Below are 19,287 nucleotides of genomic sequence, written 5' to 3' on the forward strand. Positions count from 1 at the left end.
TTTGGAGGGCATAGGAAGCTTTAATTGTGAATTTCAAGGATTCCTTTAATGAGGTGGATCACCTCCTTGCAAGCTTATTCTATCATAGGTGTGTATATGTGGGGTGTGTGTATATATACACATATACATATAAAAATGTGTACCCTTGTATTTTGGTAGAATAAGTTTTATTTTTTTCTGATCTCTTACTACATTTTCAAGAATAAATGAACAAATATTGTTTTGTACAGTAATAGAGTAAATCCAGGTGGTTCTCTGTTAAAGTACATTAATGATGTGTACATAAACATAAATGAATCATTTAGAAACATTTTTAATAGCATAGCAATCAAAAACTATGTTTAAAGTCTTCAGTGTGAGGCCTGGATTTGAAAATGAATCTGTAGAGTAATCCTGGGAGGTTCTGAGCACTCCTGCACTTACTGATTTCTATTTCTTTTCTCACATGTAGCAGTTGAAAAGGGACTAGGGATGCCTGGTACCATACAGGATAAATCCGTGCAGCAATCACTACTTCTGAATAGAAATTATTATAGTTATGCTATAATTTAAGTTTTCAGAATGAATGAGGAGTTCTTAGTGAGGAGACAGTTTGTATAAATGGAAGATGCTCCATTAGTTTAACTTTGCAAACCGTAGTACATTGGTAAGTCTGCTAACATTTAATAGTGTGTCTTTCAAAATACTTTTAACTAAATTGTTAGGGAAATATTGGTTAATAATTTCACAAATGAATTTAATTAGCTAATGGAGTAGTATCTAACTACGGAATAAATATTAGCATCGGTTCCAACATATATACAGGGCAATGCTTATAACACAAGTAACAAAAGCATTACTTCTATTCTTTCCCCGAATAATTGACTTAAAAGCCGGTTTAGGCTTAGTGAACTGCATAATTTAATTTTTCCTCCCTTTTTTAAAATCTACCATTTAAACTAGTTGGCAGAGATGAAAAGCTATTTTAATGCCAAAAAGATATTGCCATTTTGCCAAATAAATATAACATTTCTTCACTTAATTTAAATAACTATGAAGGTTTTGGTGGGTTTTTCCTTTGACAGTTGAGTGCTCTCAATATTTGTTTATAACAAATTGTTTATAACAAAGCTTTGTTGCGATTTTATACCTTCAGTGTCTTTTTTATTTCTAATTAAAATAGTGCATTCAAAAGATTTGTAGTGGGCATTTGTTTTCAAAACTTGGAATAAAAAGTAACTTCTGAGAGAAAGCTAGCAGTAGTTTTGTCTCGCCCAATTGAGTCTAATGATACTGCAGGAGCTATTGAAATGAAATTACTGATAAAATTCTAAAGTCAGAAATGGACAGTTGCATTTTTTCACTGGGACATATTTATGTGACTTTTAGACTGTTCTTTAGACTGTGATAGCAGAATCTTGTACAGAAAGTCCTAATTGAAAATAGAATCTGTTGTGATTTTTTAAAGATGTCTGCTGGGAATAGCTGTATCAAGGGATTATGGTGCATTCATTTGAGGATTATAAATAGAAAATTTGGAGTGGGCTAATTAAATAGAGAAAATGTTACATTGGTAGGGTAGTTATTGAGGTAACCATGAAAAAGTTCCTTGATCTTACCATAAGGGTTTTAAAAAACAATGTTGTCTTTATCATGCTTTACCAGTGCAGCCGCATCACAGAATCACAGACTGGTAGGGGTTGGAAGGGACCTCTGGAGGTCATCTTGTCCAACCCCCCTGCTTGAGCAGACACACCCAGAGCAGGGGCACAGGAACGCATCCAGGCGGGGTGTGAATGTCTGCAGGGAAGGGACTCCACAACCTCCCTGGGCAGCCTGTGCCACTGCTCTGTCACCCTCACAGGAAAGAAGTTTTTTCTCCTATTCAGGTGGAATTTCCTGTGTTCCAACTTGTACCCATCGCCCCTTGTCCTGTCATTGGGCGCCACTGAAAAGAGCCTAGTCCCATCGTCCTGACACCCACCCTTTAGATATTTATAGGTATTGATGAAATCCCCCCTCAGTCTTCTCTTCTCCAGGCTGAACAAACCCAAGTCTCTCAGCCTTTCCTTATACAGGAGATGCTCCAGTCCCCTGATCATCTTGGTAGCTCTCCGCTGGACTTGCTCAAGCATTTCCGTCTTTCTAAAACCAACCCAGAACTGGATGCAGTACTCCAAACGTGGTCTCACCGGGGCAGGGTATGGGGGGAGGATAACCTCTCTCGATCTGCTGGCCACATTCCTTTTAATGCAGCCCAGGATACCATTGACCTTCTTGGGCACAAGGACACATTGCTGGCTCAGGGTCAGCTTGTTGTCCACCAGCACTCCCAGGTCCTTCTCAACAGAGCCGCTTTTCACTAAATCAGCCCCCACACGTACCAGTGCATGGGGTGTTCCTCCCCAGGTGCAGGACGTTACACTTGATTTTGTTGAATTTCATGAGGTTCCCCTTGGCCCAGCTCTCCAGCCTGTCCAGGTCTTGTTGGATGGCAGCACAGCCTTCTGGTGTATCAGCCACTCCTCCCAGCTGGGTATCATCAGCAAACTTGCTGAGGTTACACTCTATCCCATCATCCAGGTCACTGATGAATATGTTGAACAGGACTGGACCCAGCACAGACCCCTGGGGAGCGAGCACTGCTAGTGACAGGCCTCCATCCAGACTCTGCTCCGTTGATCACGACCCTCTGAGTTCTGTTGTTGAGCCAGTTCTCCATCCACCTCACTGTCCACTCACCCAACCCACACTTCCTTAGCTTGCCTGTGAGGATGCTATGGGAGACAGTGTTGAATGCCTTACTGAAGTCAAGATAGACAACATCTACCGCTCTCCCTTCGTTGACCCAGCCAGTCACGCAATCATAGAAGGCTATCGGGTTGGTCAAGCATGATCTTCCCTTGGTGAATCCATGTTGACTGTTTCTGATAACCTTCTTGTCTTCTACATGCCTGGAGATGACCTCCAGGATGAACTGCTCCGTCACCTTCTTGGGGATGGAGGTGAGGCTGACTGGCCTGTAGTTTCCCAGGTTCTCCTTCTTGCCCTTTTTGAAGATTGGAGTGACATTTGTGTTCCTTCAGTCCTTGGACACCTCTCCTGTCCTCCATGACCTTTCAAAGATGATGGAGAGTGGCTTGGCAAGAACATCCGCCATCTCCTTCAGCACTCATGGGTGCATCCCGTCAGGGCCCATGGATTTGCAAGGGTCTAGTTTGCCTGGGTGATCTCTGACCCAATCCTCCTCAACCAAGGGGATGTCCTCCTTTCTCCAGATTGTTTCTCTCTTCTCTGGGGGCTGAGATGCCTGAGGGCCAGCCTTAGCAGTGAAGACTGAAGCAAAGAAGGCATTTAGTAACTCTGCCTTCTCTGCATCCTGCATCACCAGGGCCCCCTCCTTGTTCAGTAGTGGGCCCACTGTATCCCCAGTCTTCTTGTTATCTTTGATATCCCTCACCAGATTTAGTTCAAAGCGGGCCTTGGCCTTCTTCGTCACATCTCTGCACACCCTGACAACATTTCTATATTCCTCCCAAGCGGCCAGTCCCTTTTCCATATACTGTGAACCTCCCTCTTCCATTTGAGTTTCTGAGGAAGCTCTTTGCTCATCTATGTGGGTCTTGTGGCTCCTCTGCCTGACTTCTCCCTCCTAGGGATGCACTGCTCTTGAGCTTGGAGGCAGTGGTCCTTGAATATTGACCAGCTCTCTTGGACCCCCCTACCTTCCAGAGCCCTAGCCCATGGGATTCCTCCAAGCAGGTCTTTGAAGAGGCTGAAGTTGGCCCTCTTGAAGTCCAAGGTTGTAATCATGATTAATTTAACTAAAAACTAAGTTTGATTCTTTAAAAAAAGTGGTATTTGCTACTTGATTTGCGAACAAGTGATTTTTAGATTGTGTATAGTCTAATGGCATGCTGTACTGATTCTGTTTTGAAAGAAGACTGAACTGAAATCCTGTGTTTTACTTTTGGTGATGTTTTATCTCAGTTTATCTGGATGGCTGAAGTAGAATAGTCCTCTGTGTCCTACATGTGACAAAATAATTGAGAATGTTGTAATTAGTTGTGATCTATATTTTGGAGGCTCTTTCATATGTGGTGATGCAGTTGAAAATGAGAAGAATACTTAAGTGTTATATATTTTATTCTGAACCTTGACTGTTCCCCTCAAGTCTGTAACAATTAACCTCAAACTGGATTAATTCAGCTATCGTTGAGTTCACTTATGGAAAAAAATTGATGACCTTTACTTGGAAGAGAAAGGAGGTGGAGGATACCCAGCTCTGCAAGGAATTATTTATAGGCATGCAGTTGTGGGCTGTTGTTCAAAAAATAAAAACCCTCTAGCAGTTAATATATTAAAATTTTATTCTTCATTATACATAAATTCATACTTAGGCTTTTTTGCCTTACTTTTTTTGTAATTGTAAGATGAGAAGTGTGGTGTAGTTATAAAAGGTTCTTACTGAGAGCAGTCTTTTTTTGGGTAAGTGGCAAATCAGATTTTACTAAATGCTATTGCAATATAAATTACTGAAACACTGTAACCTGAAAAAATACATTTGAAGTACTTGAAAGCGGAAGTGTATTACTTGTCCTGTTGTTAATCCTGCAGTGCAGTAACTATGAATGTTTTGAAATAGATTATGGCTAGGAAATATTCATTACTCTTTAAAGTTTACTCTTGAAGATACAAATGATTTGTCTGGTACAACTTTTATACAAATTGGAATTAAATTGCAAAATGGTTTTATTATAGTAACATGATAGATACACATTTAATTCTACGTACATAAGCAGACGAAATTATTCATTTTTGTTTGTACACTGAACACTACCTTTTTGCTTATTTCAGAGCAAAATGTTTCCATCCCTCTTCTCTGCTTGAAGTAAAATTAAAGAACTGTAACTAATTCTGAATTTCTCAATATTTTTACCTTGCAATTTCACTTCTATGTTTTTTTCTTTTGCTGGGTTTCTCCTCTCTTGCCTTCCCCTTCTCTACAGTACAATGGAGTGACTCTTCAGAATAAAGAAATGAAGCAGAATACATCAAAAATAGAAAAAATGTATTTTATTCCTTTCCCTATAGTGACCAGAGGCTACAAGTGCTAGTAAGAGTTTAAAAGCTATAATTTCTTTCCTTTTCTTTTGCCTTAGTTGATGGTCATAATCTTGTAAAGTACATAGAACTTCACTTTACAAGCAGTAAAATTAAAATAAAATCACAGAAGGATGTATGAGGGGATTCATGTGAAATGCAAAAAGGAATATTTAATATATACAGAAACACTTTTTTATCTTGAAGTGGAGAATCATCAAGTTTACTGTAGTTTTCACCTATGTCATCAGTGTCCAGGTGCCTTTTTTTTTTTTTAATTCACATAATACTTTGAACAGTTTTTTTTTCCCTCCATGTCTTTTCACCTGCATTTCTTCTTCTGCGTCTTGATTACAATATTGAACGTAAAATGGCTGAATCAACTCAAATGTACTGAGTTCTGTCGTTCTTGCTTTGAAAGCAATGAAAGTCCCTAGTTAACTGGAATGTTTTTTGAAGTTGGATCTTGAATTGAAGATAACGCATAGGGAATGTCAGCCCCTCGGGTTCCTGCTTCTCCCTGTTCTGCTTTACTGTTGTCAGTCACCCTGTTAATGTGACTGGCCTGGGCAGTCCTCCTCTCACAGAAGCAAGTCAGTGCTTCGGATAACACGAGCCTTCCCAGAGGTTTCGTGTGTCAGGACAGAAGCCTTGAACTGAATGTTGTATTAGCCTATTTCATTCCTCGTGGGTATAATGAACTAAAAGAATCCACCCATATTAGTCTAATAAAGCTTTTGATCCGCTATAAATAAACTTTTTTTGGTCCATGGGGATCCGAAGGCTTTTCAAAATGTGGGTTATTTTAATGATTGTAAAGAAGACATTTGTGATGGAAGGTAATGGCTAGATACTTAAAGCTAGTCCTGTGTTACTATTCTAAGCCTAACAAGTCAATAATGCTTTAAAATGTAACAAACATGACTAAATCACTGTGCAGTTTACTTGTGCCTGACTTGCTTTTGAAGTATAGTCTTCCAGCAAGCAATTAGTTGTTTTGCTTTTAGGTAGGAGTGATGAAGTCATATCTGCAAAACAGTTCTGTTAATGAAAAAGCTTTTACAGAGCTTTGTTTCTTCTGCAGTCTGTCAAGAGGAGAAAACGTGGAAAACCTACTCAGGTACTGGAATTGGTAAACTGGCTGAATATGAGAAGCAACTCTTTTGGTAAAAGCTGAATTTCTTTATGCATTTGTTTCTTAAAGTTGAACTGTGAGCATTTAATAATGCTCTCTAAGTCTCATTGCTAGTTTGCTTTGGTTTAAGTATTTGTGATGTCTTTGTGTTTAGGTAACAGTGCAGGGTGTAATGGGAAATCACAGCATTTCTTGTGTGGAGCTCTTCAAGCTTAAAATACAAATTGCAGTATTTCTGGGGCAATCCTGCAAATAAACTTGTAACACAGTGTGAAAATAAGCTTGAAGCCTCAATTAGTCTGTCACTTGCCATAGAATATTCTGGCCTTCTGGTATAAGCGTTTAAAACAATAATTTAAAATTTGTGGCTCTGACTAATACTCTTTTGGTGACAGCATCCTTTCCCCTCTGATAGGTTGGTGTCACTGTATTTTATTGTGGGACACCCTGGGGCCCTGTTCCTATTTGTCCCCCTCCCCTCCACTGCATTTCTTCTCCCTTTACTGCACCGTGTGTGGAATTCACTTGCCTTTGCTTGGGAAACTAGTACTGCTTTAAACACACTGGAGTATGGTGTCTGGCATCTAGCTGCCCCTTCAGAAGGTATGACTCTCCCCTATACCCTCTATTCAAATCTCAGCTCCCTAAGGCATCCAGAGTGGCAGGAGACATTTACTTGTGTAAATGAGTAAAGCCCCACCTTTTTGTTACTCTTCCTGTCCTATGGCCCCTCCCTTCTTTTCCCCTCTTCCTTCTTACTCTTTTTCCCCTCTTCCGTTCTCCCTTTTCCCCCCTCCTGTTTCTGGAAACCCTGTATAGTCTTAAGCCTTTGTGTCCTTGACTGGAGCATGGATCCTCCCATTACAGAAAGTTTATCTTGGGATGTGACTTTCAGAATAAACAACAAGTAAGTTCCTTATACTTCTACATAACGGCAGCCACATGAGAAGTACTGTTTACTGTGATTAACAGAAGGTGCTGTGTAAGTCAGAGTCCTGACTTAGGTTGTGATAGTGTTCTGTAGTCACTGCAGCATGAAACTGTACACAGTAGAAAAACAGATGATGGAAAAATTTTTTGAGATTTTACAAGTGACCATGCTGAAAATCTGTTTCAGCTTGTCTGCATGTATGGCACATTAATTGAGTTTGTCTCAAATAATCTTGTTTAATGTACTGGAATCCACAGGCTACTCTGCAGTGTCTCTGATTAGCATGGTGGCTGTGTGTTTTGTTGTGCCGTACATCATCTGTGTTTGAGGCAGTGAGATGACACCGAGATGTGAGTTGGTAGAAACGTATGAGCTACTGAGAAATACACTTTTGAAGCTGCTGCTTTAATGCTTAAATGTGAGAAGCTAAAATGTTATTTGGAGAATTAAGTATTATAGACATCAGGTAGTGTAACTTTATACAGCTTTACTGTTGTACGCTGGTTCTGCCTCAGTTTGCTTTTTAAAATTTTAATTCTTTTCTATATTTTTGGGAGTTTCAAGGGAAGATATGTAACTAGCAATGCGCCTAAACTGCTTAGATCTCCTAGATGTTTCAGTTGTGCATTACATGCTTTCCAACGTTGGAGATACTGTAAATGGAGCCATGGCTCTGTTGGAGCATCAGACCTTGAGGGAATACAGCATAGGTCTCTGAATCCACAGGATTTTTGGATAACCTAGAGCAAGTCTAACAGTTCAGGTCTTTATTCCCTCATCTGTAACATGAGAAAATAATTCCCCACCTCAGAAGCACGTTGTTAGGTAAAAATGTTTATTTTGGGTGCACGGGTGTTACGGAAATGGGGCTTGTGTAAAAGCTAAGAATCAGGAATCAGAGGCATTCAGAGCATAACCTAGAGCTTGCAGTGGCGTCTGTGCTGGCAAACACTTCTGCACTGGTAGTGTCTTTGGAAATCTGCATGCAGAGGTCAGTAGGATGTTTTTAACTGGAAAACTGTACGATTGTTCTGCTTTTTCGTAGATTTAGCTATTGAAGTCACATCTTAGAAGAACTTAAAATCACCACTTGCCTGCTTGATGACCAAAATCCAGTTAAGACAGACAGGTGATTTACACTAATAAGATTTTTTTGAAAACAAAAATAAAGTAAAATAACCAGTTATCATTCTAGGAAGTCTCTGATCTTCCAGTACAGTGTCAGGTTCCAAAAATAGCCAAGTACAATAGGAAATCTCTAACAGGGAAGACAATCTGAGCTGCTAGTGTTCTTGTCTCATATTTGGGTATTTTTTTTGCCTTTGCAATGGTAAAAACTCCCAACCTACCTGTTATTTCAGGCACTTGAAAATTCTGAGCAACTCCCCTGCGTTAGTGCTTGCTCAGTCAGTGAGCTCAAAATAGATTTGGTAGGGTGTTGCATGATCCACAGTACTCAGGTTGAATAATTATAAGCTACCTTTGCTTTCCTTAAACAGCATGATCCCTCCGAAGGAGGTGTAGTATAACATCACAGTCTTCTAGAATAATGATCTTTACTTACCTGATGAGATAAGACTGAGTGTAAGCCTTTGCTTGCTCTAATGAATCAGTTAGCAGACCTCTTCTGAAAACTAGTCCAAGAACTGAAATATCTCCTTGTGGCTTAACCTCAGCAGGCAACTGAGCACCATGCAGCCACTTGCACACTCCCCTGCAGTGGGATGAGAGAGAGAACCTGAAGGGTAAAAGTGCAAAAACTTGTGGATTGAGATAAAGGCAGCTTAACAGGTAAAGCAAAAGCCATGCACACAAGCAAAGCAAAACAAGGAATTCATTCACCCCTTCCCATGGGCAGGCGGGTGCTCAGCCATCTCCAGGAAAGCAGGGCTCCATCACATGTAACGGTTACTTGGGAAGACAAATGCCATCACACTACACAACCCTGCCCCTTCCTCCTTCTTCCCCCAGCTCTATATGCTGAGCATAATGTCATATGGCGTGGGATATCCCTTTGGTGAGTTGGGGTCAGCTGTCCCGGCTGTGTCCCCTCCCAGCTCCTTGTGCCCCCCCAGGCTCCTCGCTGGTGGGGTTGGTGAGGCAGAAAAGGCCTTGACTCTGTGTGAGCACTGCTCAGCAGTAATGGAAACATCCCTGCGTTATCAACAGTTTCTAGCCACAAATGCAAAACATAGCACCATGCAAGCTGCAATAAAGACATTTAACTGTATCGCAGCCAAAACCATATATATAGCTCTGTACATACTTTCTGTGTTGCACTAACCTGTGGCCACCATTGAACGGCTATGTTGGGCTTTCTAGAGAAAAAGAATGGAGTAAGTTGGTTACCTTGTCAGGAGAGTCTGCAAGGCTTGATTTTTTTCTTGGGGGGGAAAAGAAGTTTCAAAAAATTACAAAATGCAGAAGATTCATCCTAATGACTTCAGCATCATTCTTCCCCATGTGAATAACAATCCAGCCTGTAGACCAGTCCTAGAAATCTTTTGATGAGCAGTCTGCTGTAATGGTGTCATGAATTTGCATGTGCCTGCCTTTTCCAGTGCCCTACTTGTATCGTACCAGAAAAAGCATGTTATTGACTTTTCATTGGCGCTCTGTTGATCTTATTGATCTGATTTTGTATGTTGAAAGAAAACACAGCACCCTTCTATTTAGGGCCATCATGCTTACTGCAAAGTTGTAAACACGGATATTTTATTGATGTTATTGCTGTGTGTTGAGATTTTAAGAAATCTGTTTTGTTGTGTGTTGGATTTTTGGAGCTGTATGGTAGGTATCTGATAACAGAGAAGGAAGTGTTAACTCTACTTGGAAAGCACTGGGAATTAGAGATGTTACTGAGATCTCATTAAGCTAAATCTTCTCTACATGTTATGTTTTAGAAAATCTTCACAAGACCCAGGGTGAAGGAGGAGGAACGCCTGTTGCTTTTGATGAGACAAGGGTGATTATCAGAGCCCACTGAAGCACTTTAGATTTGAGATAGTCTTAATGCTTTTTAGCAGTAGGCTAACAGTGGGGTGCTCTGCAGTATTTTGTATTACTTTGAGTGTATGCGGAACATTATAGCTAGAATATACAGCAGGCTGTGAATTGTTCTTGTGCATTATATAAATTTGATTAAATCTTGCTGCTTGGAGCAGTTTATAGTCCTTGTTGTTAACCAAAGAAAATAAGAGCTAGTCTTCATAAAATGAAACTTAACCATAGAGAAATAAACAGTGCACATGTTTTAATGACAGAGGGGCCCCCTTTGGCTACTCTGTAGGCCTACTCCTATTTTACCCACTGAGGTGAATGAGAGGGAGATCTCCGAAGGTGTGTCTGTTTTGTGACGTTAGATGTCTACTTGGACAGAAGAAACAGTCCATGCAGATAGTGGATGTTGAGGTGCTAGCCTCAGGATATTTGACTGATAGACTGTAGAGCACTTGGATTGAAATGCGAAGTGGTGCAGTATTTTGGTGAACTTTCTTGGAAGAAATGCATCTTTTCCATTCTTCTTACCCTCCAGTTTCTGGTCCTCATGTGCTGAGTGGTCAAGGATTGGCCTCCCCCTTTTTTTCCTGTTTTCCTAAATTCATTCCTATAATGCCGCCAAAATAAGCCCTGAACAAACACTGAAAGGAGTTGTGCAAATAGAGAAGAGTTGTATTACAATGGCGCAGTGCATCAGACCAAGCCCATCTCTCTTTCCAACAGCAGTTCCATTTTAATTCCTGAATGCAATAGTCATGCAAGTGATTTGTTTAGCTTCCTGTTCTGTTCTTTTTGATTTGTAAACCAAAACATCTAATTTATTTTCAGCCATATTTATACAATATCACATGCCCTGAATGCCCACTTGAATTCTTGAAAGCTTTCATCTGTGGAGTTTACCTGTTTAATTTGCATGCTCTTGGGTGTTATCTTTTCTGAATTTGGAGTTCAGCTTTGAATGCCCTGCATTATATTCACATTGTTTTTATTTTACTATCTATATATATTTCACTTTCGGTGCATCAAAGGTGTCTGTCAAGATATGTATTATAATATTTTTTTATTGCTTAAAGTATTCTCTCTGTTTTCTGCTGGTTCCTGCCTGTTCATGCTCTTAAAATAAACTAGCTTGACCAAATAAATTTTTTTGTGTGCGTGTGCCACTTTGAGATTAGGTGTGGATTTAGATGGCAGAGAATATAAAGAGTAGTTTTTAGCCTTTGTGAGGTTTTGTTTTGAATGCACTCTTTCTGTTTACTTTCTGCTTGTTTGCCCCTTTGCCAGCAGAGTAATTACAATATTACTGGGCCCCCCCCCCCCCCTTTTTTTTTCTTGACACTGGAAAGCATAGGAATATGGAGCACGACAAGGACATTACACAATGTTCAAATAAGCATCTTCTGTTCCTACAGAAATTCTAGAACTCCTGCCAGTCTGAAGAAATCCAGGACTTCTTACCCAGAGCTGTTGAGAGCATGAAGTTTAGGGATGGCTTTATTTGGCACCTCTCCTCTGGGGTTCCAAAGCAGACTTAATACAAGGAGAATTCTCCAAAACCCTGGTGTGTTAATGGGAATGATCCTCTGATTCATTGGATTAGTGAATAGCATAGTTTAAAAGAAAGAATTTAAAATCCCATCATGTTGTAGGATTTTGATTTTGTCCTGATGTAAATGGCTCCACATTTAGCGAAGTATTGCAGAAGAAGGCGGCTGCCTAATAGGGTATTTATGCCTCCCAGCATGGAGATTTCATACAAATAGATAAGTCTGTTTCAGGTGCACAAACTGACATTATGTTATGGGCAAATGCATTGTTATTCTAGCAAAAGGTGAATGGTATCAGTGAAATGAACAACCTAAGAAAAAGCAGGGCCAGGTTCTTGGGTAGAATAGATACATGTATACATATATTGAAGGGATGAGGGGAAAAATAGATAAATGCTTTTAACAGAGATGGAAAACTGCTCTTAAAAGGGGAAAAAAATTGTGTAAGGTTATTTATTTAAAAAAACATAAGAACCTAAACCCAAAACCCTCAAAACAACTACCCCCTCAAAAAACCCCTTTTTTTGCTTCTGTTTTAGAAAATCTTATGAGGCCCCTTAAGAACTATGGAATTGCATGGTGAGCATATGTTTTAATTTAAATTAAGCTTCTTTACAGATATACATGGTATTGTGCTGGAAAGCTTAAGTTCTTGCTTTGTGGTTTCAGCATGTCTATGGGTTTCTTGGTAGAAGAGACTGCCCCGGTTGTGTGGAGAGGACTCATGGTGATGTCAGCTGTTGAGAAATTGTTGAGACAGGTAAGGACTTAGGTACATATTGTTTCAAACTAATTGGTTATTTTAAAATGCTTTTAACTGATACGTGAGTGTCCATGACATTATTTCATATATTAGTGCTGAGCATTTTTGTATCTTGGTCATATTGAATTCTTAAGAATTTAGTCTTACCTTCAGGTAAGAGGGGAAGGTTGACAATTTGTGTTTACCTGTCCCCTTCAAATAGAGCTATTGTTCCATGCATTTGATGAGTGAATTACCTCGATTTGCCTTCCTTCTCATTCCTCCTTATGTTTCATTATGCAATTGTTAAAAAAAAAAAAAAGGCATTTTGAATTGCCTAAGGATTTGAAGGTATAGGTATCTATGCATATCTACAGCTGTATTCCCTTATGTGCTTATTAATTCACCAGCACTAAGAATTCTTGGATGGTGTTTGACATATGACAGGTACATGGAAATCATTAGATACCATCTCTGTGTAATGCAGATAGATTGTTAGTTAATAAATTTCCTGGCATATGGAGGTGGGGTGGCTTTTTTATTTCTTGACAGATTTTTTTTTTCTTCCTTTTATTGTGAGTAGAACTGTGAAGTTCTAATGAGACAAACAGCTGAAAAAATGCATTAAGGTTGCATGTTTAGACTTTGAAGTGACCTAGATTGTTCACAGCTGACATCCATTCCAGAGTTTTAATGTATACAGCTTGGAGATCACTACGTTTCTGTATGTCTTCTGTAAATGCCTCAAAATCTTGTGCTCCCTTAATGACTGAAAAGAAGATACTTTTTTTCTTCCCCCAGCCTTTTTACTGAATTCTCCTTTAACACAGACTTTAGAATAGTGGCAATCATTGCCCTAGTCAGAGAAGCCATGTGTAGGTCAAAACTTCAGGAAGAGCATCTTTGTCTAGGTTTGGCCTTCAAAAATAAGGGGTATCCTTGCCCATAGCTGTGGAAGGCTGTTCTGACCTCTTTGTGTGTTGCATTGTGTTGGCCAGGCTCACAAAGGCTAGAGCCTAAAACCTTGAAGGTAGAGCTAAAGCTAGCACCTGCTGTATTGCCATGCTCCCCCCATGAGTGACTGAAGACTGGCAGGCACTCCAGCGCTGTTACTTCAATCAGTAGTATTCCCAGATGGGAAGCATGTGCCAGCATCCTTGTGGAGGGTGCGGATGATGTTGTGTAATGAGCTCGTTGCTTCCTAGCAACCGACGAAGCAGTTACATGCTGGCTGATCATGCTGTAAGAACGAGCCTGGCCATTAATGCTTGGGGTATCAGTGATTTTCCTGATGGTGGAACCTGAATTCCAAAAGAGGAAGGCTTTACAGCTAAATTTCTTCTTCTCACAAACGTTTTGCCTCTGCATGATGACCAGGGTAGTCTTAAATCTGTGCTGGAAAAAGTTGTGTGCATCTCCTCCTTTTGAAGAAAGAAGCTCACAGATCACAGAGAGAACCAGCAGGTGCTATCTGATGTACAGGTAGTTTTTAGGACATAAGTAATAAATTTCTCAGATTAACACATGCTATTTTGGTTTTAAAAATTATAATCTCCTTTCTGATGCAGTTACTAGTTAGTCTCAAGATGGGGTTAACTGGAGAACCAATAGTGTTATAGCCTCGGACACCTAAACAAGAGATGACCACAGCATGTGATGACATTTTCAAAGATACTATCATGCAATTTTATATTAGAAATAGTTTAGTGATCTGTTGGGGGCTTTGAAGTTTTTCCTTGTTTTCCCTTCATCTGCTCTCGTTGGTCTTGGCTATTACCTTTTGTTTGACAGGATAAAGTTGCTTGCAAGAGTAAAACAATTCTGCTTGTATTTAAATTTCTGAAAGTATGTTCTTAAGAAATAGCTGCTTACCTCTATAGCTACAAATAAACCATTTAAATTAGCTCCCTAATCTAGATTTGTAGTATAATAAGTGTAAGGAGCTTGTGTGCATTCAGACAAGCTGATAAAATATTAAGTTCTTAAAATAACTATGTCAGCTGGATAGCAAACACAGAAGTTCCAAGAGTTTTGCATTAAAAACAGTGGTGGTATTTTATAAGGGTGTTTCTTGTTCGATTGCGAAGGGTTTTTTGTTTAAGAGCATTAAGACTATGCGTTCACTCTGTAAATAACTTTGGATGTTTGCTTGTTTTTTCCATAGAACAAATCTGTTTTCCAGAGTTCATCACTCTTCAGGTACTCCAATAAAGCATTGAAGGGCCTAGTTTCCAAATTCATTAATGGGGGCTTGTTAACTCATTAATGTGTTGACTCATAATTGGTCTGTGCCTGTAATGAGTATTTAAATGCCTCTCTTACACTTGCAACTTACTTAAATTTCTGGAATTCTTACTTTGGAAAACAAATTTGTTATATATATTATGTGCTTTCTTATATACTCACTGCATGCAGCCTCACTCTTTGTAATACCTGTATGTCCTTCTCTGTTTATACTACTTTGGCTTTTCAGCACGGTCCGGGGTTTTTGTCTCTTGTCACTTCTGCTTGCGTACGGCCAGCATGTACATCACTTTTCAGATAAAACAGATTTTTAAATCCAGGCTCTCCTTTTGCCACATGTCTAGTCTTAGAAGCTACCTTTGTTCTTGTGCTTTGTGTGGTGTCAGACGGGTAGATAAAGGGGAATAATACCGAAGACCAAAATTAGTGCTTGCTGTTTCTCTTGTAATCCATATCTCATGAGCCAGGATGGTTTTCTGGAACACATCATATCATTTTCCTTAAACAGAGTTCGAAGAAAATGTGCCTTATAATACAGAACAGAGTTAACGGTTTAGTATACTGTCTTACATACATTACGTATATATCGATGTATGCGAATCAACTCAGTATATAAATGAATATATATAGCATATTGATTCTAGAAGGTGTCCTACTTTTAGTCTACTTTTAATAGTATTACTTAATAGAAAAGAAAGGGGTGAAGATGTTACTGAAAGAACAAGAAATATGTAAGGAAATTACTTTTTCATCGGTAGCAAAAGTGAATTACAAACAGTAATGGAACGTTTGATTCTATATAAACATATTCATAGCTCTTTCAGTTAAATATATCTCTAGTTTAGGTGACCTGAAATTCTCTGAAGTTTTGTTGTGGCTGAGAAGTGACTACTTTGTTCACATAGTTAGATGTACTGTAGGCCCATTTACACTGCAGGGTGTCTTTTTCTCTTATCTGGGTTTTAACTTTTCCCATTTCCCTGTCACAGTTATCTTCATGTAAAAGTTCTTTCACCTCTGTTAACAGTTCCTTTGAATTGTGCTTGCCTGTAGGTGAGATAGAAGAGAGTATCTGTTTACTTCAGTTTTTTAAAAGATAGTTCTTTCCTCTAACGATATCATTAAAACCCAGTTAAGGAAATTTTGATAGTTCTCCGGTGTCATCTGTAGCACTAGGCTTTTTCTATTCACTTTTCACTTAACATACACTTCAGAAGCTGCCGACTCTTTTGTGCAGCCCCATTCAGCGCTTGTTCCTTTACTCTGTGTGTCTTGACTAAGTGCTATGGTATTTGGTTCAGAGTAAACAGGCTACCTCAAGATGCATCATCTTGGTCTGTTTGTTGTGGGAGTGACTTCTGATTAACTTTCAGGGTAAGTACAGTAAAGATTTTTTTTTGAGAGCTACCTAAAGCCTGTACTTTAACACTAATGTGTCTGAAAAGCTCTGTTGCAATAAGTATCAAGCAGACAGCTAAGAACCTTAGAAGTATAAAGATTATTAAAAAAAAAAAGAGGCAAGTAAATTTTTTTTGCTGGTTTTAAACTGCTTTTGCAACAAGGATTTCACATGGTCATCACCACTGTCCCATACAGTCTGTATGGTAAGTTTTCTAGCACCATTCTCATTTCTGTCTGAGGACATATAATTAGAAGGGTGCAGGTTCAATCCTGAACTGATCCGGGAGTGGCATGACTGGCTGCTTTACATCCTGGAGTATACTGTGGCAATTGTTCTGCCAAAAGGCTGGGGGAGAAGTGGCATTGTGTATTGTGTTGGCTGCCAGTTTGATAGCTGCTGTAGTCATTGCAGCAATACAAATGGAGGGGGTTTCTTGTTTAGGCAGTAATCAGTGAAAGTTTTAATAGGACGGATAGTAAGCATTGGTTTCCCTGATCTTTAACTCTCTTATTCTGTGTGTTATCAAATTGAAATACCAGCACAGAAGGAAAAAAAAATGACTATGCAGTAGACAAGTCAGCTTTTCTATTGAGGAAAATAAATGAATAAATAAATACATGGGACAAGAGGTAAAATACAAGTGCGTATTTCAGCATGTAGTGTTCTCCTTGTGTCTTTGTCATATCGACAGATAAAGTTGTATCACTATTCGAAGCAAGCGTTACCTACACAACATGGATTACAGATGTCAGCAATTCTGTTAAGTGCAAACAGTCCCCTTGGAACTAGCCCCCAAATCTGCTCTCTCTTCAAGTCAGGGCTCTCCTGTTGCTTAACATCCGTAACAGGATTTTTCCCCCTGACATGACATTTTAACCTACATTTTTGCAGGCTAGTCACATCTTACATGGCAAGACTCTTGTATTTCTGCCTTATCATGCTCCTCTAGAGTATCAAGAACATTTTGTGCATTGGCAACATCCTTGGCATAATATGGCTGTAAAGTAGAGCCTCAGTTCTGTTAAGTGTATTGTGAGCTCTAAAGGTTCCTTGGACATATCTGATAAGGATGAACACATTTTCCCAGGATGACAAGCTTTTCCTGGAGTAGCTCAATTCAAATGAGTCCATAAAATACTCATTATCTAATTGTAATTCCTCAATTTATTTCTTTTAGCACCATTTTAGCGCCTCTGTTCTATAAAAAGTATGTATTGGAAGAAAATTAAAATAAATTTTCACTGGGAGGGATATAATTGGAAAGGAAAGAACACAGGGAAGCAAATCATATAAAAATTTCAGTGCAGAGGAGTTGCACATGAGCAAAAGGAAATAGGACCTTGCACTTTTAAGCATGGACAGGCTTTATCCCCTGTAGATTCATGTTGAAAACCACAAACTCAGCAGAAGAATGATCAAAATTAGTTTATTAGCTCAACCCAAAGCTGAAGATGGCTGTAGTCTGAAGATCCAGTCTTGTCCTTTAAAAAAACTTTAACTCAGTTTATGTGGTTATTACAATTGTATGTAATTTTGAAAGTTTGGCTAGAGATGGAGATTTTGTGTGCTACTTACCTTCTGAAGGTGTTCTCTATTAAGAGAACAACTGCTTTGAAACCAGCACTTGCCCAAGGTAATGGTGATAGTACTTATATAAAAGAGTGTGTACATGTGGATATACATATGTGTACTCAAACCTTTTTTGTAGCATAATTCTCTGATGTTTAGTTATCATACATAAGTAGTTGTAGGGTATCATATGTTGTTGGGATAAGGGAAGATGCAGACAGATGGATAAATTGTTGTTGAAATACTGAGCAGACTGTGGGTTGTGAGGTCTGGGATATTTGAAGAGCCTCTGTGAAAAAGCTGCCATAAAAGCAACAGAGGAGTGAATGGAGCAGTAAAAATTTGTGTTCAAAGATTTGGGATTAGATTAACTTGGAAAGAGTAGTAGTATTTAATTCTTGGAGAGCAAAGGCTATGGAGGCTATATTGTTGGGGGTTTTTGATCATTGCTTGAAGTGTTCCGTCTCTATAGAGGAGATTATAGATGTTCAGCACTATTTTTGTTTGACATATATTAGTTAGTAAATTACTATGTGCAGTTGCTGCTGTTTGGGAAGTGTACACGTAGTTATTGGTATTCTCCTTTCCACCATTTAAATCGGAGAGGTTGCGTACGTGGATATGGGGACAATTTTTCTTTAAAGGTCATTTATTTTAGGTGTATGTTAATGCTGCACTTGGGAAGACAAGAAGAATAGATAAGGTATTGAGAGCAAATGTATTTATACCTGGTAAAATAGCTACCACGCTGCCATTGACTGTTTTACTGTGCGTGCACTACCCAGCAGAATGTTCGCTATATGGTGTCTGTAGACATCGGGCCGATCTCATTTGTCATGTGTTCATAACACGCTCTGCTAAATCTCGTAAATTATTCAGCGTATAAATTTTCAGTTTTGTACCGTCTTGTTTGCCTGTGTGTATAAACAGATTTATAACAAACAGAACAATGGAGAAATTAGGGGAATCCATTCCAAATTAGAACGAATGATATGCATTTGATTTGGAAGCAATACATGACAAGAACATGGTCAGTAAGGTAGTTAAGTACTACATGCTGAGCCATCTGCCTGATTGATCAGTATGGTTTATTAAGAGTTGTGCTTTAGCTTCTGTTGGTGTCCACATACTGTCTTTTGTCTTATGTTTTTTGGGACCGTGGAAGTTTAATTTTGTGTTTATACAGTGTTCAGCACTGTAGTGAGTTATCACTTCTTGAGAGGTGTACAGAAATACAAAGAGTAGTATTTATAACTTCCAAGTAAATCTAAACTACTTCCTTTTATACTTTTTCATATATATGAAATAAATTTATTTTACTTTTTTCTGTTGAGCACAATATATTTTGTGTTTCAGGTTCTCAAAGTATATGTGTGTGTGTCAATGATATAAAATCTCTTAAGAATGCCTAAGATCAGCGTAAATGTATCACTGGCATTCACCACAACTGATACACATCAGAACCTAAATGTCTTTTGCAGATACACGTACAATTACTTAACTTCTGATGGTACATGCTACCTTGCATATATATTCTCCAGCAAAGAGCCATCAAGGTGATAAGGGGGATGATGAAACATGTAATGTGAGAAGAGGCAGTGAGAGAACTGGGTTTTTCCTTTGAGAAGGTTAAAG

General features: G+C 39.0%; 1 protein-coding gene across 9 annotated transcripts in view; it reads left to right on the plus strand.

Annotated features, from left to right (window-relative positions):
- The window catches only part of NUBPL (NUBP iron-sulfur cluster assembly factor, mitochondrial), an 87,923-nt gene that overhangs the window by 20,646 nt on the left and 47,990 nt on the right, over window positions 1-19,287 (plus strand). For 6 of the 9 annotated variants that reach the window (XM_064460217.1, XM_064460219.1, XM_064460218.1 and 3 more), the window contains 2 exons: window positions 12,235-12,274; window positions 12,365-12,455. The exons of 1 other annotated variant lie outside the window; for it this stretch is intronic. In XM_064460217.1, coding sequence (XP_064316287.1) covers window positions 12,235-12,274; window positions 12,365-12,455 — 131 coding nt within the window. Of the gene's footprint in view, window positions 1-6,089; window positions 6,203-12,234; window positions 12,275-12,364; window positions 12,456-19,287 lie in introns of all 9 variants that reach the window. 2 more of the 9 variants (XM_064460220.1, XM_064460226.1) reach the window with 2 other exon arrangements.

Source organism: Phalacrocorax carbo, chromosome 9, assembly GCF_963921805.1.
Source record: "Phalacrocorax carbo chromosome 9, bPhaCar2.1, whole genome shotgun sequence".
NCBI lineage: Eukaryota > Metazoa > Chordata > Aves > Suliformes > Phalacrocoracidae > Phalacrocorax > Phalacrocorax carbo.